The sequence below is a fragment of the Sorex fumeus genome, unplaced genomic scaffold (assembly GCF_029834395.1).
Source record: "Sorex fumeus unplaced genomic scaffold, SorFum_2.1 ptg000043l, whole genome shotgun sequence".
NCBI classification, from domain to species: domain Eukaryota; kingdom Metazoa; phylum Chordata; class Mammalia; order Eulipotyphla; family Soricidae; genus Sorex; species Sorex fumeus.
In genome coordinates, this window is record NW_026606100.1 from 10205256 (window position 1) to 10229823 (window position 24568).

Sequence of the window (24568 nt, forward strand, 5' to 3'; positions counted from 1 at the left end):
TGGATTATCTGAACATATCCAAACTGTACAATGCTGACATCCCAGTAGTAGCACATTGGATTGGATGGGAATGTAATGCAGAAGCCAACCAATCTTAACTAATAAAAACATTCACACAGAAGTCTTTACTTGCAAGAACAGTTAAGTAAACTTCAGAAAAGAACTTTGTGTCCCTATGGTGAGATACAAACATTTTCACAAATTTTCTTCTATGTAAATTTTTTTGATCACTCCATTGGCTTTTTAGTAGATAAAGTAAATATAAAATAAGATAAATTACAGGAACATGCTTTAGGGGTGGTTGGGAAAATAGAGATAACATGCTTTAGGGGTGGTTGGGAAAATAGAGATAGTGGTGGAGAGAAATTGGTCACAGTGGTGGTAGGATTGGTGTTGGAATATTGAATGCCCGTAACAAGTCATCATGAACAACTTTGTAAATCATGATGTTTAAATAAAGGGGGGTGAGTTAGCATCTCTGATTGGTTATAATTTATAATTTGGAGCAAGTAGAGTCTAATGAGCATTGACCTAAGGTTTTGAGCCCTCAGTAAATTGGATTTAAATATACATTACATGACAGTGTAGGCCTTTAGTTATTACTCATAGGCAAAAAGATCTTTGAATTACAATACACAGAGATGTAACATTTCTATCTTGCTGTGAGGCCAGGGACATATTATGAAAATTTAAACATTGTCGGTTGATACCTTTATAAAGAGATATATTTTCATAGGCTCTATGTAGAATTTAACTACATACATATATATTAATCTGTTACTGGAGCTATAGCACAGCAGGTAGGATGTTTGCCTTGCATACAGTCGACCCACGTTTGATTCCTCCATCCCTCTCAGAGAGCCCAGCAAGATACCGGGAATATCCTGCCCGTATGGTTGAGCCTAGCAAGCTCCCCATGGCATATTCAATATGCCAAAAACAGTAACAACAAGTTTCACAATGGAGACATTACTGGTGCCCGCTCAAGGAAATTGATGAACAACAGGACGACAGTGCTACAATACTACATATATGTACATAACAGTTTTTATACCCTTCAGTTTGCACAATGACTTAGAGAGCCTGTACAAAACCTGTTTGTTTCCTTGGAGTCTTGAGATTGTCTTCCATTTAAAATGAAATTCAAGAAGCAAGAGCATCTTGGAGGTTTCTTCCCTCTGCCACCACCACTCCATGATAAGCACTTAGAATTTTTTAATAATTTTTAATAATTTTAATACATTTTAACAATTTTAATAATTTTAATAATTCCAAAGGATTGTGTTAGATTTTGTTGTTTATCTTCTCCGTTGTCTTCACAAAACAGGTTAATAGTACTGTTTATAAGAAAAGAAAAATGTGGCTTTCTTTAATCATTTTTGGCTGAGATGATTATTTTCTTGGAGGAAGGCTTTATTTCTAATCTTTTGGCATTTCTAGGACTTACATATTTAGTGGAATACTATTGATTTTTCCCAAAGGAAAATATACCATCTGTAGCTAAACAATTTGGGATTCTGGGGATGATAGCATTCAATTTTCATTATAACAGAAAATATGTACCCATTGGGTGGCCTCACTCTTTGTCCCAAAAATGATGAAGGAAATTTTAGTAAAGAGAACATCATACATTTGATTAAATCTAATTTCCTGAAACTCAAAAAAAGTCTTGTCATTTGACAAAAGAATAATGTTAGTATACTAGATTGTGTAGGTTTGGTACATCTCCATGCCTGGGGGTAGAGAAAGAGACCGGGGAACTCTGACACAAACAGTTATCCTAGAGAGAAATGAAAAGGTGTTCCTATTAAAAGTTATTCCTTCCTCCTTCAGGATCTGATGTGCCTATGAATTCCAAGGAGGGGGTAAAAGTAAAGAATTGTTAATCCAAAATACAGGATCCTGGAGTTGCCCAATGTATAACCTAAAAGAAAAGGGTATAAAGAATGCTCTTAATGTGACCTCATGCTATGTTAAAGGAGCTAGAGGCCTTTGCTGCAGGCCTTCTGATGCTGGCTCCTCTGATTTCCTTGTGAATTCCAGCTGAAATCAGCTTGGCGATAGCTTGGAGCTGGAATTTAGAGAGTTGTAAGACTGCAAAGGTCTGAAAGTTAACGCAGGTGGATGAATTCGGTTCCTGACGAAATGCAATGATACCCAAAGTTTCTTAGTGGAGTTACCTGTTGAAAGAAAAATATAGCCTCTTCCTCGAATGAGATGTCTCCCTGCTACCCAGTCTTTGTCAATTTTAATGAAAATAGGAAAGTTAATAATTTTCTGAGTCTGTGTATCTTCCTGAAAAATGCTTTTCAGCTGCTGTATATGGATCCCCTTGAGGTAAATTCAAAATTTTAAAGAAAACAATGTCAAGGACAAGGAGTCAAATGGGGCATTCCTCCTTTTTTTTTTTTTTAACTATGCCCAATTCATAGGTCCAGGAAGACCAGAATGAGATCTGATATCAGTAATAAAAACAGGTTCAGAGCGCTTTTGTAAAAGAGACTGTAACTGCTGAAGCAATTGTTGAGCTATAGAGCATTTGATGTACTTAAAAATGCAGTCACAATACCAGGGAAGAGAACAACAACATAAACTGAGTCTGAGATGATATTAGCAGGCCCTGGTGATGGGCAAGTGAAGAAACTAATGTGGCGAGTTACAGCCTTCATTGGAAACTCTTTCCTGATATCAGAAATAACCTGTTTCATAACCATACACACACACACACACACACGCAGAAGTATCCTAGTGACAGTGCCTTCTGTCCCTCACCAGACTCAGCGGCTGTAATGGCTGAGTGGGTGAGCACCCAGGAATGAGGCATCTCTGTGCCTCCTGGGTCAATAAGCAATGGCCGAGTGGGAGAATAACCACGTACCCACTGGCCCTGAAGCTGTTTTCCCAGAGGTGGCATGTTATGAACTAGAAGTAGAAGTTCACTTCCCCAAAAGTATAACTGTACCAGCCTGAGTCTTTGAATAATCTTCCTTGGAACTAGCACTTCACCATTGGTTCTAATAAAAAACCTGAAAGTCAGTTGTCCAGACTGAGTTCCTGGCAGATATTCTTGGGAATCAAGAAGAGAAACTAGAGAAGGATTTCTCCACCTCTGACATGACTGAAGGCTCTCAGGGTAGCTGAGCCCTTTTACACAAAGTTCTGCTCGGTTTGCCAGCGCAAATTCACCAGTAGACACAACTCTTTGTTTCCAAATTTTCTCACTTTTGTCCTGGCTCAAAACCTGATGCACGTTAGGTACAGACCTCAGCTCCTCGTGTTCCATACACGGGATAGCTTGTTCTCTGAATTCAACCGCTTGTCAGTGAGCCTCTAGATGCGCTCCATGAGGAACAGAGTCAGGGATCTGAGATGCCTTTCCCTTCACTTCCAGACAACCATGAAATCCTGATGTGCTGCTTGTAACGTTCGCTTGAGCAAACTCCCTTTCTACCTGGGGGTTCAAATCTTATCCCTTTGCACCAGAATTTAATCTGCAGTGACTCTGGGTGGGAGAAATGCTAACTGTATCAGAGCAGGGAATATCTAAAGCAGCGTTCCCTGCCGTGGCTGGTTGCAGTGAATCTACTGACTGGAGCTCTGAAGCTCCCTCCACTCTGGGGAGAAGGGCTGCAGCTGGGAACGTCCCCTGATTTTGCGGGCACTAGGGCTGGCCCCACTGTACATTTCCCGAAATGGGGTCACCAGCTATGCCAAGATTGGAGGGGCAATCTCTGGCGCAGTGGTTTCCATTATGGCATTGTGGACAAGGTCCAGGTAGACGTCTCACAGTTGCATGTTTAGGAGGTGCCCTGCAGTCCTTACGGAGGTGGCCTGACTTCCCACAATGAAACATTTGGCCTGAATTCGCCTCTGTATGGCATAGGCCTCTGCAGCATTAATACGTGCCTGGTGTTTGATAGAACCAACATTCCAACATGCCTTCAAGTACCCCATTATGTCCTCCTTCTCCTTAATGGGCCTCAGGATGGCCTGGTAATCCTCGTTAGCATTTTCAAAAGCCAATTGTTTGGACAAAAGCTCCTGGGTTTCCTTACCCTTAACCTGCCTTTCAATGGCTTCCATCAATCTCCCTATGAAGTCTGCATAAGGCTCTGAGGCACCCTGAATAATCTTTGTGTAGCTTCCCTTAAGGTCAGCATCTGCATCAATCCTCTCCCAGGCCCACAGGGCGGCGTCACTGACATGAGCAAAAACAGCATGAGGCTAGGTGACTTGCTTCTTAGGGTCGTGCCATTTCCCTTCATCTATTAATATCTCATAAGTCAATTTAATTCCTGAAAATTTCCATCCAGCATTGCCTAGGCTCTGAAGTTTTGCCTTGGCCTCATCACTGAACCACAACCTCCACTGCATGTACTGAGAAGGGCTTAAGCACATCTTAGTGACTACATGAAAATCTTGAGGTACCCAGTGAGCCTTTTTACTCCAGCCTGTAAAATACTCCTTACATTATGGAGCTGTAGGTCTGTACGAGACACAGCCCTTTTTGAAATTACTGAGTGAATCCATTCTTTTTTTTTTATGTAGGAATACTGCTATTTATTCAGCCACTGATTAGCTGATTGAATTGTGCATGAACTCCACCTTACTTTTTTTAAATTTTTTATAATTTTATTTATTGAATCACCGTGAGAGCAGTTACAAAGCTTTCGGGTCTAAGTCTCGGTCATACAATGAAACACCCGTACCTTCACCAGTGCCCATTCTCCACCACCAAAAACCCCAGTATAACCCTATCCCACACCCTCCCCCTACCTGTGGGGCAGATGATTTCCACATTACTCTCTCTCTACTTTGATCACATTCAATATTTCGACACCAGACCCACCATTATTATTTGAGATTTTACCCCAACACTCAGATCTGCTGAAAAGGCAACAGTAGACAATTTGTGTTCTATTGCTGGTTATGAATAACATATGATGTTGCGTGGCTGCAGTAGGACCATGTGATTTTGAAATTCCAAAATTTTAACACTTAAATCTGGAGGGATTTCTGTCAAAAGCCACCGGGTTTCGAGATTTGCTCCTGAGTCTCTGGGATCATGGCCGTTGAGCAGCTTGATCAGGAGCCAGAAAGGTCGTTCGTGGGTGATGACTTGGGGTCTCGTTGGGATGGGGAGACCAGGACCGGCTCCACCCCCATCCTGTGAGGTCCAACAAGTTTCATCACTGTGGGCGCATACCTGACTGTCCAATGGCCTCTGGAGGATGATGGCCACCAAGCCACCAGGGGGAAGCAGGCGGAGGGACAACACCCTTTCCTCCCTGGGGTGGCCCAGCGACAGTAACCTACTGTGTGGTGTGGACGCATTTCTGCCAATAGTCACTGGGTTTCAAGATTTGTTTCTGTGTCTCTGGGATCATAGCCGTTAAGCAGCTTGATCAGAAGCCAGAGAAGCCATTCGTGGGTGATGACTTGGGTTCTCGTTGGGGTGGGGAGGACAGGCCCAGCTCCACCCCCATCCCATGAGGCCCTGTGTGTCTTGTCACTGCGGGCCCAGACCTGACTGTCCAGTGGCCTCTGGAGGATGACGGCCACTGAGCCGCCAAGGGGGAGCAGGCGGAGGGACAACACCCTTTCCCCCCGGGGTGACCTGGCGACAGTAACCTACTGCGTGGTCCGGACGCATATTCCATGTGCACTGGAAAAGAATGTGTATTTTTGGGGGGGGGGGGGTTATAAAGTCCTGTATAGATCTTTTAGCCCTCTGTCTTCTATTTCTTCCTTCAGGTTCATTATTTCCTTGATGAATTTTAATCTGATTGATCTATCCAGGGGTGATAAGGCAGTGCTGAAGTCTCTAACTACTATTGTGTTGCTTGTAATGTCCTTCTTAAGGTCTGTTAGCATTGAAGGTATTTGGCTGGTCCCTCATTGGGTGCGTATACATTTAGTAGTGTGATTTCTTCCTGCTGTACATAACACTTGAATAATAAAAAATGACCTTCACTGCTCCTTCTAATCTTTTTCAACCTGAAATCTATGTTGTCTGATATTAGTAAGGCCACTCCAGCTTTTTGAGGGGGTTGTTTGCCTGCAGGGTTGTTTTCTATCCTTTGACTTTGAGTCTGTTTGTTGTGATTGTTCATATGTGTTTCTTGTAGACAGCACAATATTGGGTTCTGTCTTTGAATCCATTTGCCACTTTGTGTCTCTTAGTTGGTGAATTTAGACCATTGATGTTGTGTCATCTTTCTGTTAGGGTTTGTTGTGCTTGTAGGGGTTTGTCTAGTCTTACAGTAGCCCCTATAGTCCTTCTTTTAGGTTTGGTTTTGAGTCTATAAAGTTCCTGAGCTGTTGTTTATCCAGAAAACAGTGTACCGTTCCTTCAAGTTTGAGTGAGAGTTTAGCTGGGTATGTATTCTTGTTGAGGTGTTCATTTCAGTGAGTTTTTTCACTATATCCTACCATTGCCTTCGGGCTTGGAGGGTTTCCTCTCATATGTCTGCTGTGAATTTAAGGGGTGCTCCTTGGTATGTGATTTCCTTCTTTGACCTTACTGCTTGCAGTATTGTGTCTCTATCAGTGGCATACATCATTCTAACTAAGATATGTCTCAGAGTGTTTTTGTTAGGGTGTCTTTTAGCTGGCACCCTTCAGGCTCCTTGAATCTGGATGCCTGCATTGTCCAACTCTGGAAACTTTTCAGCAATGATTTGTTTGACCGTGGCTTTTTCATTGGAACTGTTTTCCTGACTTTCTGGTGCTCCAATGATTCTAATGTTGTTCCTCTTGGAATCACCCCCTAGGACTCTGTTTTACTCTAGAGTTATTTTGAGGTCTCTTGCCATTGTTTATTGTTGCCTGTAGGCTTCGTGCAGCTGATCTTCCAGCTCATTCATTCTGTCTTCAGCTGTTGCCATTCTACTGTTGAGGGCACAGACTGAGTTTTTTATTTCATCTATGGAATCTTTTATATGTGACATTTCTTTGCATAGCTTTCCAATTTCTGCTCTCCTTTCTTCCTGTATTTTCTCAATTTTTCTTTCATGTCCTCCTTTAATTCACTGGGTATCTGCCTCATTGTTTCATTGAATTCATTGAACATCTTCATAACTTCATATCTGAATTCTTTCTCAGAGAGCTCCCTTAAGTGAGTAACAACTAATGAAGCTTCTATACTCTTTTCATTGCCCTCTTCTCATGGTGGGGATTTGTGTTGTTTCTTCATGTTTGTGTGGTGGTATGGAGACTGAAATGCTACACAAGATTGCTGGGTATGAGTAATTTATCTGTGGCCCAAAATTAGACCACACCCACTTCTGCAGAGGCCATGCCCCCTACCGGTACCTGGTATATATGGGGGGTACTACCTGGTCGTTGGGGACAAACGGGAAGAGGCTCAGGGATGGTGGGCGGCCCCGGGTCCCAGAGTTTAATATATTTATTTCTTACATAAACCTCTTCATCATTTAAAAGTAAATCATTACAAATCATGACATGTATACGCTAGTTCACTTATACTGAGGTCTAAATGATATGCCATCCAGAAATGGTGAGGGCTAATGCTCTAGTCAGTATGCAGGTCATTTTAAATTATGGCAGGTCATTTCTCTGAAAGCATTTGATAAGCAGATGTGGGCAAAGACCAACTTGTCATTGAGTGTTTTTTAAATGGAGACTTTTAATATCAAATTTCAAAAATGTCCTGTGTTCTCTATGTTGCTAAGGATTTTGCTTCTGTCTTCTCCAGGTTCAGGCTTCTCTGAGTGTGTTCTGTGCTTCTCTGGACTAGGTGTTCTTGAATTTCTCTTCACTTTAATTTTTGTATTTTTAAAAGGTGAATTGTAGCTTGTTACCCTAGCGAATAAATTATCACAAACTTTTAAGTCCTGAAAATTTTGCTGTTATTGAATTACTTCCAGTTATAAGGATTATCATGATCTTTCCCATTGACGACCTACTTAATCCTATCTATGAATCACATCGTGTTTAAGATCTTTTGTTCAACAGAGTTTTATCTGCCTAATCCCTTTCAGCTACTTGGAGAAATAAATGTTCTCTGAAGAAGCCTAAGTCCAGAATATTTCTTGAACAATCGCACAAAACTGCATGGTACAGACACTATTTACACAATAGAGAAAAATGTTAAATGATTTCTGCCATAGTGAATAAGGCACAAAAATAAAACAGTTAGTTGTACTGTATATGTAGCCGACCCGGGTTCAATTCCTCCTTCCCTCTCGGAGAGCCCAGCAAGCTATCAAGAGTATCCCTCCCGCACAGCAGAGCTTGGCAAGCTCCCCGTGGCGCATTCAATATGCTGAAAACAGTAACAATGTCTCACAATGGAGACGTTACTGGTGTCTACTCAAGCAAATCAATGAACAATGGGAAAACAGTGCTATACTACTACTGTATATGTTTATGGTTCTACATATACTGATGTTCTTTTGTAATATATAGCAGTGTATGTTTTATAAAATTTTCTTTTAATTTGCATATTTATTTATAATAAATAATTATATTTATTTATTTTTCATCCACACACTTGGATGAACCTCACACATAAAAGAACTGGCAGAGGAACCCAGGTGTGTGGGACCCGGGGCTGAGATCTCCAAGCCTGCATGGTTTGGGACTGGACCTGCTAGTAACTAGACAGTTACACCCACCAACTGCCGTGTAACTCCAACAACGGTCAGGATCCAGAGATTATCACATTCAGCTCCCGGAAGTGCGCAGCCACATTCGCGGCCGCGCGACATCTTATCATCTCATTCCTACTTTGGACAAACTGGCAGGCTACCAAATGTAACCTGCCCACACTGCAGAGTCTGGCAAACTCCCCGTGGTATACCCAATATGCCAAATACCAGTAACAATGATGGGTCTCATTCTCCTAACCCTGAAAAAGCCTTGAATATGGCACTTTAAAAAAAAAAAATCTCAGGGCTAGGACGAAGAAGACGTTACTGGCACCTGCTCGAGGCAATCGACGAACAACAGGGTGGTCGTGATCGTGATCGTGATTTATTTATAGACTATTTATAAGCCTTAATTAAAATACCCATTGGTTTTCTCACAATCTTCATGGTTAAACTTTTCTTATTTATACAGTGGAATCATGTGAACTTTCTTGTTTGTTGGTTATGCCCATTAAATAATACTTACAATTTTTTCTTATTGCCTTTTCTGTTTCTACAGCTTGTCTTTCAGAAAATTAATGGATTTCTAACAAGTACATGCATTTGTGGTCTGCCAGAACACTGTGCAGCTCTGCTACACCTCACAGAGTATGAAAGCACTTGTCAGGTGTGCCAATTAATCTTCCTTCTCTTGCCATAGATCCAAGGATCTCATAAAGGAAGCCATCCTTGATAATGACTTCATGAAGAACTTGGAGCTGTCGCAAATACAGGAGATTGTGGATTGTATGTACCCAGTGGAGTATGGCAAAGACAGTTGCATCATCAAAGAAGGAGATGTGGGGTCACTGGTGTATGTCATGGAAGGTATGGCTCATAACCCTGATCCTCTCACAGTCTACTATTCCCTTTTTATCTTATCAGCCTGCATACAGATAGCAATGTGCTCTATGGGATAAACATCATTTTGTTCTTGTATTGTTGAGATAGTTTCAAAAGATGTGGCATACACTCAGACACAGTGCTTCACTAATTATTTGAAGTGTTTTTGTTTAGAGTAGTAATATGAAAAATTCATAATTTTTCCAGGTGGCAAAAGGTTAATTTGAATATAAATGCTACAAGCTAAATTAAGACTTCATACTATTAATTCGGGGCTGGAGTGATAGCACAGCGGGTAGGGCATTTGATTTGCATGCTGCCAACATGGCTGACCTGAGTTCGATTCCTCCACCCCTCTCGGAGAGCCTGGCAAGCTACCCATGATGTATTTGATATGTCAAACACAGTAACAGCAAGTCTCTCAATTTTTTTGTGAGCTGTTACTGGTGCCCGCTCGAGCAAATTGATGAACAACGGGAGGACAGTGCTACTATTAAATCAAAAGCTCAGCACTCACTAATGGAAGTATATTTGCTCAGATAATCAAAGTGTCTCTAATTCTCTCTTTAACTCTTAATTATTGTCTAGGTTTTCTACTTTAACATTCATATAAAAAGAGAACATTTTTACTGATTTATATGTTGTTTATATGTTAAATAGATCCTGAGGAACTGAAGAGCATATTAACCACCTAAGGTGATCTTAAGCAAAGTAAAGTAGAAACTAGTTTAAAAAAAAGACTGAGATATCCCTTGTTCAGATGTGTTTTATGTCTAGATGAATTTTCATGGTGTATGTTTTTAGTTTTAGATTTATAGTGACATATTTTCCTCTTGTGAGAAGGAAAAAGCCTGAAGTGATGATTTAGTAAGTAGTTACAAAGTGTTCAGAAATGTCTATTGTATAAGAGAGTTGGCATCTGAACCTCACAGTAGGCTTGTTAGGTGGTAACTAATGTCCTATCCCTGTCACCTATCAGCTTAACAAGTCATTAATGGGAGCAATTTTTTTGAGTTTATATGTGCATATATTATGTATGCATATATATTACAGCAATGGATATTTACTTGTGGTAATTTTCCCCCTCAAGGAACATTTGGTGCTGTCCTGAGGATTTTTTTGGTTGTCACAGTTTGGGTCAGGAAAGTTCAAGGACTACCAGTGCCATGTAGTTGTCTGAATTAGCACTGCTGTCAGAATTAGCACTGTAGGGCAGTTGCTCACAACAGTAATCTGTGTCAAAATGTTCTGAGCAATTATTTGAAAACTGTGCTTTTGCCTTTTTTATTTCAATAAGATGCTGTGAAGTTAATTCTAGTTAGTTTGTATGTTATTTAATATAAAACAAGAAACATTATATCACTATGCGAATTAACATTGATAATGTTGTTTGTGCATTTTTCCTTAACTTAAAATTTTATAGTGTATTTTGACATGTATTAGGCCTTTAATCTTGGGAGGATATCAAGTACTTTATTTATTTGTTTTTAATTTTAATGTAGGAGTATTGCTATTTATTCAGCCATTGATTAGGCTGATTGAATTGAGCACGAACTCCACCTTACTTTTTAAAAATTGTTATAAATTTATTTATTGAATCTAGATTTCGGGTTTAAGTCTCGGTCCTACAATGATGAGACACCTGTCCCTTCACCAGTGCCCTTTTTCCACCACCAAAAACCCAAGTATACCCCCATCCCACACCCTCCCCCTACCTCTGGGGCAGATGATTTCCATATTACTCTCTCTACTTTGATCACATTCAATATTTTGACACCACACCCACCATTATTATTTGGGATTTTACCCCAAAACTCAAATCTGCTGAAAAGGCAACCATAGACAATTTGTTTTCTATTGCTGATTATGATGTCACACGGCCATAATAGTGGCTGCACGATTTTGAAATTCCAAAATTTTAACAATTAAATCTGGAGGGATTTCTGCCAAAAGCCGCTGTGTTCTGAGATTTGTTCCTGTGTCTCTGGGATTATGAACACTACGCAGCTTGATCAGGAGCCAGAGAGGCCGTTTGTGGACAGCGACTCGGGGTCTTATTGTGGCGGGGAGGAGAGGGCCAGCTCCACCCTCATCTCGTGAGGCCCCGTGTATCTCGTCACTATATTTCTGTCAGTAGCCGCTGGGTTCCGAGATTTGTTTCTCAGTCTCTGGCATCATGGCCCTTAAGCAGTTTGATCAGGAACCAGAGAGGTCTTGATTCCAATTATATAACTTAGCCAGAGGTGGTTTGTGGTGTGTCTCTCACATACCTAACTTTTGGCCATTTACTTTCTTGGTTGTTGGGGTCTGGCCAAAGGCACAGGAGCAATTTTGGGGTGTCTAGAAGTCTGAAGGCACTATCAGGCTGCTAATGCACTCATCTCACAGGTACAGATTGACCTGCTGGCAGCACCATACCCCAAAGTACTTTATTTTTATTATCCTTTAGGTAAATTGGTTACAGTCGTGTTAAGTACATGGTATTGATGTTATTGCATGTCACCATGAAAGTGCCATCTCACTCATCTGCCAGATACAGAAAAACAAAACATGAAAATAGATATTGTGAAATAATCATTGCCCTTGGCCTTGTATTATAAAACAGATTACCAAGCATTGGAAAGAGAAGTAGAGGAAATGAAGGTGGACAAGATGTAATGTCTTATAAGATCTTAACTGCTGTGAAAATAGATTTCCAAACTACCTTTCAATTTCGTCAAAAATATGGCCAAGTTATATAGTATTTTTGTAAATATTTTTTGCCTCACTCCTCAAAAAAAAAGAACAGCTCTATGAGATAAGGCTGATCACTCTTACCTTCTAAACGCAGGTAAAATAGATGAGGAAATAATGGTGTAATGAAGGGACATAATTTTCCTAGATCTTTAGATCTACTAGTGTGTAGTAAAGTTGGGATAGAACCTAAGTAATCTAGATTCACACTCATTAACGCTTAATAGCACAATGTATTAGGTTCTTGAAAGAAACAGAGCAAATTGTGTGTGTATTTGTGTGTGTGTGTGTGTGTGTGTGTGTGTGTGTGTTTGTGTATTGATAGTCATAAATTGATCCCAGTTGGTGGAGACTGTCAAGTCCAAAAACTACAAAGTACAATAGGCTGAGAACCCAGGAAAGACTTGATCTACAGATTGTTCTACAGACAGAAGTCTTATCTTTCTTGGGGACTTTAAATCTGCAGATGAAAATAGTTCAAGTAGGTCTGGAGGATGATAGTATAGCAGGTGAAGGCTCTTGTACTGCCTGTAGTACATTTGGTTTTGATTGTTGACACCATATATAGTCCCCTGAGTATAGTCAGGCATGATCCCTGAGGGTACAGAGAGGAGGAAGCCCCGAGAATAGCCAGGTGGAGCCCCAAATCAAAAATAAATATATTAGTTTAAGGAAATAATTTCTGAAATAATTATCTGAAATAATTTCATAGAATTATCTGAAATAATTTCATAGAAACATTTAGAATGATGCTTTAACATATAGATGGATAAAACAGTCTAGCAAGTTGACATATAAAATTGGTATTCTAGGTTTACTCCTTGTTAAATTGGCACTTTTGCACATCTTTAACTATTCTGGATTTTCAAATACAATGAAAAGTTATGTTTCCTCTTACTGTGATGCAACTAATCTTATTTAACTGAAAACACACTAATGCTATTTCTGGGAGATGATTTACAGCCTTAGGTGATGTTTCACACCTAATAAAATCTCATTTTTTAATTCTTAGCAATAGTTAACTTCTTTATAATAGAATCATTATATCTTTGTTGGGCTGGAACAATAGCACCACGGGTAGGGCATTTGCCTTGCAAGTGGCCAAAATGGTCGACCCGAGTTCGATTCCTCCGCCCCTCTCAGAGAGCCTGGCAAGGTACCGAGAGTATCTCGCCCAAACGGCATGGCCTGGCAACTATCTGTGACATATTCTGTATGCCAAACACAGTAACAATTGTCACAATGGAGATGTTACTGGTCCCGCTCGAGGAAATCGATGAACAACGGGAGGACAGTGACAGTGACAGTATATCTTTGTTCCATGATAAGTACATATGAAAAAGAAATGAAACAAATAATATTTGGTTCACATGCAGAATCACATATATTGCAATATTAATAGCAGAATAAGTAGACATACCTACGACAGTCTTCCCCAGGTAAAGGAGCATATATTTTTTACCCCACTGCTTCAAACTAATTTCAGTCTATTTTATTGCTCTTCTTTTTTATTGTAGGTTAACAGAATGCAAGTTATTTTAATGATCTATTACAGTAGGATTCTAAATAATATAACTGTATTCAACATTACAGTCCCTGCAGTGGTCCTGACTGCCTTCAAAGAAACTCATAAAAATGATAGGAGTCTTTAAATCTTGATGCTAACCTGTCCCCAAGATGTAATTTTTACCAGAGCAATATAACTTTGATCTTATGTTAATATCTGTTTGTCAAAATAATTAAAAAATTCAAAGAACTCTATCATTTAAATTTTTATGGGCTTTAATTGAGGAAATGTCTCATTGTTTAATTAGTTTTTTATCCACACATTTAATCATTTCAAAATTTAGATAACTATTCTAGATATAGACAGATTCTTTTTCATCTGAGCATTAATATTTATAAAGAGTAGTGTATACCATAACAACAATGGATGAATAGGCTACAAAAAATCTCTCATAAATTTGCTTATTATTTGCTTATTATCAAGACACTTAGAAATACACTCAGGGAGTTTACATGGAAAATCAGCCCAATTTTTTCTCTCATCAACTAAGTGAAGCTTTCTTCATAAAAGGCCTTGTTTAACATAAGCCTTAATTGATTTTTATTTTAGTCTGGGCAGTGTCCCAAATATTATTGCATACCTACATGTAAAAGTTTCTGATTTTTTTTTTTCTTTTTGGGTCACACCTGGCAATGCACAGGGTTTACTCCTGGCTCTGCACTCAGGAGTTACTCCTTGCAGTGCTCGGGAGACCATATGGGATGCTGGGAATCAAACCCGGGTTGGCCACGTGCCAGGCAAACGCCCTACCTGCTGTGCTATTGCTCCAGCCCCAATTCCAGTTTTCTAAATAGGCAAATGGGCTTATAGAAATTAAGAAATCTCAAATCACAGAGCTCATAATGGGTAAAACTAGTCAGCCCCTTCTGATCTTTTTAACTAAAGAAAATAGCCAAATAATAAGACTTCACTAATTAAGATGATGAAAGAAAAAAATCTGAGGATAGTATGCATTATTTTTTATTTTCATGCAAAATTATTTTCACTCATTTTTGGAAATTAGAGGTTTCAGTTTTCAGTTTTGATTAGAATTATTCATCATTGGGATCTTAAGGCAAAAGTAGGGAGATGTTACTAAATCTCTGCTTACATTTTAATTGGGTATTGTAATATATAAATAACTTGTGTAATACTTAAATATGATATTAATTTTGATGTGATATTTGTTAATGTCCTTGCGCTACTTTCCTCCACTATTTTTAATCATAGAATAGAGTATGCTATCTTCCAAAATAAAAACATAACCGTATTTAACAATGTCAAATTAGTGATAGGAATAAAACATCTTTGGGGTCAATTCAGTGTTTTAATATTAAAAATGCCTAATTTATATTCATCAAATTGGCTTATTTATGTGTATTAATTTTATAGTTTTTTCTTTAATCTCTTTATTATGAATGTGTATAGCAGTTTTCTATAAAAATGAGAAATATCTCGGGCTGGGGCAATAGCACAGCGGGTAGGGCGTCTGCCTTGCACGCACCCAACCTGGGTTCGATTCCCAACATCCCATATGGTCCGCTGAGTACCGCCAGAGATAATTCCTGAGTGCAGAGCCAGGAGTAACCCCTGCGCATCGCCAGGTGTGACCCAAAAAGCAATAAATAAATAAATAAATAAAGTTCTTTACCATAAACTTTAAAAAAAATGAGAAATATCTGCTTAGTAAGCATTGGTTATATTAAGTGAAACATTTTTAGTAAATAATCAGTAGCTTTTCATGAGAAATTTACTGCTAATAGAGCTTTTATTAAAATATATATAAATATATATACATATGAACCAGGTACTATTAAGTCTTTTTATAAACATTATTTTATTTTTAATTTGGGGCCGCACCGGGATTTGCTCAGAGGTTACCTCTGACTATGCTCAGGGTTCACTCCTGGTAGGGCTCGGGATCCTATGGAGTACTGAAGATAGAGCCTCAGTTGAGCATATACAAAATAAGAACTCTTAATTGATGTACTTTCTCTCTAGCCTCTAGAGGTAACATATTAACACAACAACCTTATGAAACAGATATTGTATTGTCTACAAGTTAATAGATCTTGGCAAAGTATATTGATTTCCTATACATAATGACTAGACAGTTTTAACTTTTGAAATTCTTGTGTTTGTGGTTTTGGTTTTGTGGTCCACCAAGTGGTACTGAGAGATTACTCTTGCTCCGCACTTAGAAATTGCTTGGAGCCATACAGGTGCCTGGAATAAACCCAGCTCGGCCATATGAAAGGCAAGCACTTTACCCACCTTACTATCTCTTTGACTTCAACAATATTAACTTTTGACATGAAATTGCAAATATTGTATTTAAGCTATGGAAACACATAAATTAGCTTTAAATTATTTTACTATTTACTGCTAAAAAAAAGGTTGAATGAGAATAGCTCAAAAAGAATTTAGGATAGTTTTTAGAAGTATACCTCTTAGGCCTCTCTGCATACTTCCAACTGATTTCTGACCTTCTTATATATTTTATTTCATCTTTTCCTCTATAATTATTGGTTGTTTTAATTTTATTAATGGAAAGACTGGCTGTTGTTTGTTCAGTCCCGATTTACTGCTGTGTTATGTTTAAGACTCTACCATGATTTTGAAGGCCCTATTTTTGATTTTTGTTTAAAATCATATCATTAATTTTATTTGTATCACTTTTTAAAGAGGAGCAATGCCTTCTGCTCATCATGTATTTGATCCTTATAATTGATTTTTTATAAATGAATGTTAAGTGGGTTGTAGTTCACACAAACTCTCAAGGTCTAAGCCCCTCATGTTTCTTGTGTCATTGCATTGAGATTTCACTCCGATCTCTAGAATATTCGGGGTTTTTTTGTTTTGGTTGATACCTGGTTTGCATTCTGTTACTCCAACACTATTTATTCTCCACCATGCAAATGAATTTTATTCCCATTGACAGCAAACTCATACAACTTTATACTGTAAGTTCGTCTGTTCCCATCGTCTCCTGAAGCACTTTTTCTGTCTTTATATAATTAATGGGTATAATGAAAGATAACATTCAAAGAGGGATTTTATGTAAAACTGAACATTAGTGATGAGTCTCACCATGTGTATTGGCATTCAAAACACTGCCTAAGAGTATGAGGGAATTGAATGCATTTTCATATGAATAAAGTTTCTCAGTAAATTTTAATAGAAGAACCTGATCTTTATATTCTCAAAAATCATCTGTTTCTTTTTGGTTTTAAGAGTATTTCAGAAATTTAAGAGTAATCTAAAAGCTATCTGTTATTTGACATACAGTTATACTTAATGTTATTTTTTTAGTTTCTTTTGTTGGACTAAGCTTAAATACTGTTACTATTAAAGACAGTGATTATATAATACATAAAAACAGAATGAATAAATATCTGTTTTTAAAATTTTATCCTAAAGAGGACATCTGGAAGTGTTGAATATAATTATTGTAAAATATTTTAGTTATGGAATCAGTGGCAAAGATAGGGAGCTAGTATTAGGTCATGTTTCTTTGGAAATGCCAAATTCAAAAACTATTTTATAATGGTCAAATGTATCAGTGTTCTTATTCCAGCTTTTTGCATCTTTATAAGAAATCATGGAATGCGACAGGTTGTGTCACATGTTCTTGTCATTGTGTATGACCGAAAAGGAATATGCATATGATGTATCGGTTACCTATTAGGGAATACATTTATATTGATGGTATAAAGGATAGTAGTATTTTTCAAAGTAGGAAACTATAAAGGGAATACATTTTTGCTTCCATATCCCCTTTCAACATATTTTGAGAATTCATTATAAATTATGGTTAGAGTACAGTAAACATGTTTTGAATATAGTTGATGAAAGCAATTACTTTTTTCTGTATGGGTGGATTTTTTATTTGGAAATAATCACAAGTCATTTAGTGAATGACTTGATAAATAGGGCTAGGTAATTAGCTGAATAATGCATCTAATTTTGGCAAATACATAAGAATGTGTATGTAAGTACTACCAGAAAAGTAATGCCTTTTGTTAATTTGAGAAAAATTAACATAATATTTAGATTAAGAGCATTATTATTGAAATATTGAAGTGTTTTGAAGATTAATGTTAGTACTTATTTGACTGTATAAGAACTTATGTGATTTTGTAAAATATAGCCTGATCACACTGTAGTTCTACTAATGTACAGTTCTCCATTATTTATTTTACTTATTTACTAAGGGTGGAATTGAATTGTGTTGCATTAAGAACAGTGTGACTTTTCTTAGTTTTGAGACTCCTGAGAGCTAAAATAATAAAAAGTTGCTGTTTTATTTTTTGCAATGGGAAAATACAGAAATACACTAGTTAAAAAATTTGGAGCCAATGCTGGAGAGATAGTGCTGTGGGTCATGTTCTTGCCTTATATGCTGATGACTCAGGTTCATTTCCTGGGATGTTTTTTGAGCCCTGCCACCTGTGATCCCTGACCACAGAGCCAGAAGTAAACTCTGAAGACAGCTGGGTGTGGCCTGAAGACAAGAACAAAATTTAAAAAATTCTGGGCACAAAGAGATAGGTCAGTGAGTTGTAGTGCAAGCTTTATATGCAAGTGGCTTCGGTTCAGTGCCTGGCTCTATATGGTCTCTGATCACTACCAGAAACAACTTGTGAGCACGACCAGGTATGTTCAAAATTACAGTGAGAATACTGAAATTGGTAAAGCAGATATTAAATTATGTGAAAGAGATACAAATATCTTTCTCTAGTCATCGCAATTATGAATGTTATTGCTGTGCTGATTAATTTTGTTAAAGTATCTCTCTCTCCATTTGGTAATTTGAGAGGATGCTAAATTTGAAAGTTGAAGACATGTTTTGGGTGGAAATTTCAAAAGAAAGACAGCATATTCCAAAAAAGGAAAAGAAAATATGGCATGATACCATCTTGATTTCCGGTTAATGACGTTAAAATATACTTCAGCCACCATTACCTAGAGTTGTTGAACAGTCTGCAAGTTTAACATTAAACAGGATTCTAAAATTGACATGGTTGATTTTAAAAACACATAGATTTATTTCTTTAGGGACTTTAACAAGATTTCTAATGATTTTTTGGGGGGCTGGATAGACTAATGCTTTTAATATCCAGTCCTCTAATGAAAAGTTCTTGACTAGTTGTTAATCGTCTTTGGAATGCTCTCAAAGGTCAGGGCAGACAAGAGCCACCTTCGAAAATGGTGAAGCTCCTTAGTGTGATGCCAGTGGTGACAGCCCATCCCCTGTCCCAGTGCCAGAGAACATCTGAATTTCCTGAAGTACTTATTGGGATTCTCCCATGTTTCTGCAAAACCAGTTCATAATTGCAAATATGTTATTTGAGTATAACTACTGTGGCTTTTGATGACTGCAATCTGATCTTTATTTAGGCCCTCCTATAAATTTCTTTCTGTTAAAACTGGAAATAGTTTTTGTATGAAAGTTGTTTAAATAGTACACAGAAATTTAGAACTATGAGAGATGATTTTAATGGTATGAAAATTAGTCCCTGAGACTTTATATTTCAAGCATATTTAAAATAATCAGGGAATTACGGTTGAGTGTATTTACATTAATGATTATGTTCTGTTTTTTGTGTGCGAGTTTCCCTACTTTTAAAAAGTTAATTGTTTTCCTGTACAGCTCAAAATCACATTTCAGCTATTCACAGACATATATGGAAGATGAAATGCTTTACCAAAAACCTGCTCTCTCCTTACTGTTTCCTAATTTAAGTGGCTTTCAGTACTGTTAAGTTATTCCATATTTGTTTCAAGATCAAGAATAATTTTCTTTTTATTTACCTATCAATAGCACAACATTTGGAAAAAGAGTTTAGTTGAAGACAGTCAAACTTTTAGAAAAAGTGGTTTTCCATGTCAGAGGTATATGTTACGGATTTTCAAAGAAAAACTGATATCCCCATAAATTGTAAATAGTTGTAAATTTACTTGAATTTTTCCTTTAATAATTGAACATCTGACACTGGACAGGTAGTCCAGGAGGGGAGGCACTTGCCTTGCTGTTACTATAATGACCGTGGTACTGTGCAAATCTTTGGCACCACATGGAAATCCTGAGCACCACAAGAAGTCAGTCCTGAGCACAGGCAGGAATAACTCCCTTGGGCATGGCTTCGTGTGTGGCCCGACTCCCTTCACCCTCTCCACCCCCCAATTAGCATGTTACTTTAAATAATTGTCTATTCTGCAGAGAGAAAAATAAGAGTGACATTTTTTTCTCAGTAGAAATGAATTAAAAACTATTATAAAAACTTCAACTCTAAGCTATTCGTATCACTCGATCACTTGACATCATGTTACTCGTTGATTTGCTCAAGCGGGTGCCAGTAACATCTTCATTCATCGTTTTCGCGTGCTAGTGTAGCCCAGTGGCATCTGCTTGCTCCAGGAACACGAAGAGCCTCAAGCCGATCGTTCAGGGTCTTGACAAAGAAGTCTGACCATCTCGTAGGTGGTGGCCACCTGATCTTTTGATGTTCCGTGGAATCCAGTCTCCCTCTTTGGGAGATCCCAATAGCATTCTCATCCTTTTTTTGTAGTGCCCAGGTCTCTGAGGCGTATGTTACTGCAGGAAGAACAGTGGAATCGAAGAGATGTGCCTGGAGCCGGAGGTTCTTCGTCCTCTTAGCTATTTCTTCGACACTCTTGAAGGCGTTCCAAACTGCTCTCTTCCTCCTGTGCAGCTCAGGTGCCAGGTCATTCGTCATGTTGACTTCTCGACCTAGGGACACATAACTGTTGCATTCAGAAATGGTCGTTCCATTGAGAGCGAATGGAATGACATGGACATGGCTGTTTCTCATAAACATTGTCTTCGTGAGATTCAGCTGAAGTCCGACCTTTCCACAAAGGAATTCATATACTTAAAAAAAATTTTTTTCCTTGCCAGAGGGAGATAATTCCTTGTAAAATTTTATGTTTAACCTGTGTTTATAGCATACCATTTTTAATATTTTTGTCATGTTGCATTTTATATTTTATAATATTTAATACTTTTAACTATATTCTTAATATAGGTTTATTTTCCCTCATGGTTCACTCAGTTATGGTGTATATATTGAAATTAAAGCCTTAAAATTATTTATAGCAATTTTCTCTATGGCAAAGGATTCTATTGACTAAGTCCCTGGATATATATGTATATATAAACACTCATATTTGTATCTTGAATTTAGATTATATTTTGGAAGACAGAGAGGGTAGTAGACCATATATATGTTAGATATTTAGGTTCTTTCTCTTAAAAGTAAATTGAGATAGCATATAGAAATTATTGAAATGTCTTTTTATAATATTGCAAATTTAAATTTTTATTTTTTACATCAGCTGTCAAGGCTAAAGGCACATGAGATAGGGCATGCGTGGACAAATTATTTTTCTGCTGAGGATCACGTCACATAGACATACGTACAATATAACTCATACAGTCAGTATATAGAAAGCAGATATTGGTAAATATCCAAGGTTTTTCTCTGGGGAAGTGTTCACACCTGGTGATGCTCACGGGTTCCTCTTGGCTCTGCACTCAGGAATTACTCCTGGCAGTGCTCAGGGGACCATATGGGATGCAGGGGATTGAATCCCTGTAATATGCGTGCAGGGCAAATGACCTACCGACCGTAATATTGCTCTGGCCCATCTATGAATGTTTCTTTACCTTCCATTTGGCATTTCTTTTTATACAAAGTAAAAAGACCTTCAGAGAAGAAGCAGTGTAGATTTGATTGGATGTAATACATGAATATATGAATTTTTTTTGTATTTCCCTTGGCAGTCTAAAATAGGAATGGATTTAAAGATATTTTGGGCTGAAGAGATAATATAGGGTTAAAGCACTTGTCTTGCACGTGGATGACCTGACTGAATATCTAGTACTACTAGGAGTGATTCCTGAGCACAAAGCCAGGAATAATTCCTGAGCACAGCCAGATATGACTCACCCCTTCCTAACCCTCTCCAAAAAATGTATGTTCTTTTTTGCTATTTCTTTATTACAACTTTATATTAATTGATATGATTATTTATCCTGATGATTCATTTTTTATTATGCCTCCTCATTCCATGATAAAGACACTGAGAATATACTAGTTTTAAAAAATAAATAAATGTAGACCCCCTTTCCTAGATCTTACATCCTGGTCATGGTGGAAAAGAAAAAGAGAACATGCTTGGAAATAGCTGGTCACTGCTAGGAATAAATTAAATAGAACTGGGTAACGTAAGAGAATCATGGAAAAGGGTGAGTCATTGATTGAGTAAGTCAGGAAATATTTCTTTGAAAGGGTATTTTTGAGTTGATCCCAGCATGTCAGGAGATAAGCAGACACCAAATATGAGCAGAGGATTCCAGATGTACACAACACTAACGTTTAGAAACGTTCTAAAAGCTCTAATTTTAAAGATAGAGCAAAATGAATTGAGGTTGAAAAACTTGATACAGGAAGGTCATATGCTGGATCCCATAAAAATTCCTTATATATTCATTAGTTCATTCATTCATACAATAATTCTGGAGACCTTCCAAGCAGTACTTAGGAATTCCAGGGGCCATTTCCAGTGATATTTGGCCACCTGGTCCATAGATTAGTGCTTAAGTCTGGGGATGTGGTTTCTATGCTTATTATTCTGTTAATTACATTCCATTTCACAGTTTAAAAGGTATTCTTGTTGTGTTTTGGTAGATTCTGTTTACACACTACAATGTTCAAGATTTAGAAATTGGGATCCCCAGTGATAATTGTGAATTAGTATAATAGGATACTGAATTATTTATTTTCATAATTAAACTTCAATTATAGTTTTAAAGGAATAAGGAGAACAAATAGTCTGAATTCAGTCTGATTATTTTTGAGAGGTTTTGGTTTTAAACTGCACTTATTTTCACTAAAGAAAATCCAAAAACTTTAACATTTTGAATTTTCCAGGCTCAGTACAATAATTCATATAATACCATAAGCGTTTTCAAATTAAATATGTTAATACATGATTTTACACATGGTACTAAGTGCAGTATTCTCAAGACATGTATAAACTGAAATTGTCAGCTGTTGACTAGATGTGTCTTTTAAGAATTCTTATTGCTTAGTAAGTGTTTGAAATCCCTACACATTTCTCTTATGGTACGTCTTGTAAAGAGCTTTTTCATTTGTATTTTTGCTTGTCTTTTATAGCTCACAACCATGCTTTTAAGCTTTCCTTGGAATAAATTAAAAAAATAGACTTGCTGCTTTTATTTGTTACTCCTTAGAAGACAACTTTTTTCCTTTCTTCTCCCAAAGACAGCTCTTCGTAAATAGGTAATATTAAAAGATAAAAGGCTTACTCCAACTGTGAACACATGTGACATTATATTGTGATGAAAAATTAATCTTAGGATTTATTTTCGTGCAAGCTCTAGTTCATTATTTTCTGCAATAGTGTTTCCTGATTTCAATAGGCACAGACCTTCCTTGACGTCAGTAGACTGCGGAGTTAGGTTTATCTCCCTTTTCTATGTGTTTTATGTTGCCTTAGGTATTGTTTTTCAGCAGAGGACTACTGCACTAAGAACCATAAATTTGGGGAGTTTAATTCAGATTCATTTGTTAGCAGCCGTGTGATCAGATTTAAATGACAGAAATTATCTGCCCACCACATTCCCTGCACTTTATTTGCTTTGTCCCCTATCTTCCTGATTGTTTCTTCTTTTATCCCTAAATACTAACCCACTCTTGAAATCCGGGCATGTTTGTCTCCTTATCTGTCAATCTACATCTCATTCAGTCTATCAGCATATTACTATCATATGTTCCTATCTATCTATCTATCATCTATCTATCTATCTATCTATCTATCTATCTATCTATTCTTTACTTACTGGCTTTATTAATTTCTCAGAGCAGAAATTGTTGGGGACTGAATGTTAGGTTTTCTCCTAAGAGCTTTTGAATTGGTTTTATAATTCATTTTGAAAGTTTCAGATATAGTATTTCAGTTATCTTTAAGTCACTTTCTAACATTTAGTTGTTATCTAAGATAAACAAGTAACCATATACTGTTTTATATGAGTAATTATTTTTTGGGTTTGGGCCACACCTGGTGGTGCTCAGGGCTTATTCTTGGCTCTGTGCTCAGGAATCACCCCTGGTGGGGCTCATGGACCATATGGGGTGCCCGTGGTTGGGTCAGCCACACAAGGCAAGCACCCTGCCTGCGATTCTATCTCTGGCCTCTATAAATATTTTTTAGATGTTAAACTCTTGCAAACATAGAAAAATAAAATGTTAACTTTATTCTTCTCTATTAAATGTATGTATATAATCAATTTTTTTCAACAATTGGAAACTTGAAATTAGTAACTGATAATTTACTCTTAAAACCCAAAACTAAAGGAGCCAGTGGTTATAGTCTGCAATTTTCTAAGTGAATATTCACATTATGGCCAATTTTAGCCTACCATGGTGATATCTGAGCACAGAGATCCTGATCTGTTTAGGTCAGTTCTGGTATACCATGGGATATTTCCAGTTCATTAAGATATACCATGGGGTATTTTCAGTTCATTAAGAACTGCTTAATAATATCTATAATTACAAAATTTCCATATGAATTGATGCATTATCTTCAAACTTAACTTTTTATATAGCAATTGAGTTAGAACCTGCATTTGTCCTACTTGAGAATAGCACATTGTGTGCATTAAGCTGTATAGCATTTTATTTTAGTACCATTGTTTATTACACATGTGCTGTCTTTTATTTATACGTATTTTCTTTCAGTGAAA

General features: G+C 37.5%; 1 protein-coding gene across 2 annotated transcripts in view; it reads left to right on the forward strand.

The window, feature by feature from the left end:
- The window catches only part of PRKG1 (protein kinase cGMP-dependent 1), a 1343145-nt gene that overhangs the window by 187923 nt on the left and 1130654 nt on the right, over positions 1 to 24568 (forward strand). For both annotated transcript variants that reach the window (XM_056120587.1, XM_056120586.1), the window contains exon 2: positions 9313 to 9479. In XM_056120587.1, coding sequence (XP_055976562.1) covers positions 9313 to 9479 — 167 coding nt within the window. The remainder of the gene's footprint in view (positions 1 to 9312; positions 9480 to 24568) is intronic.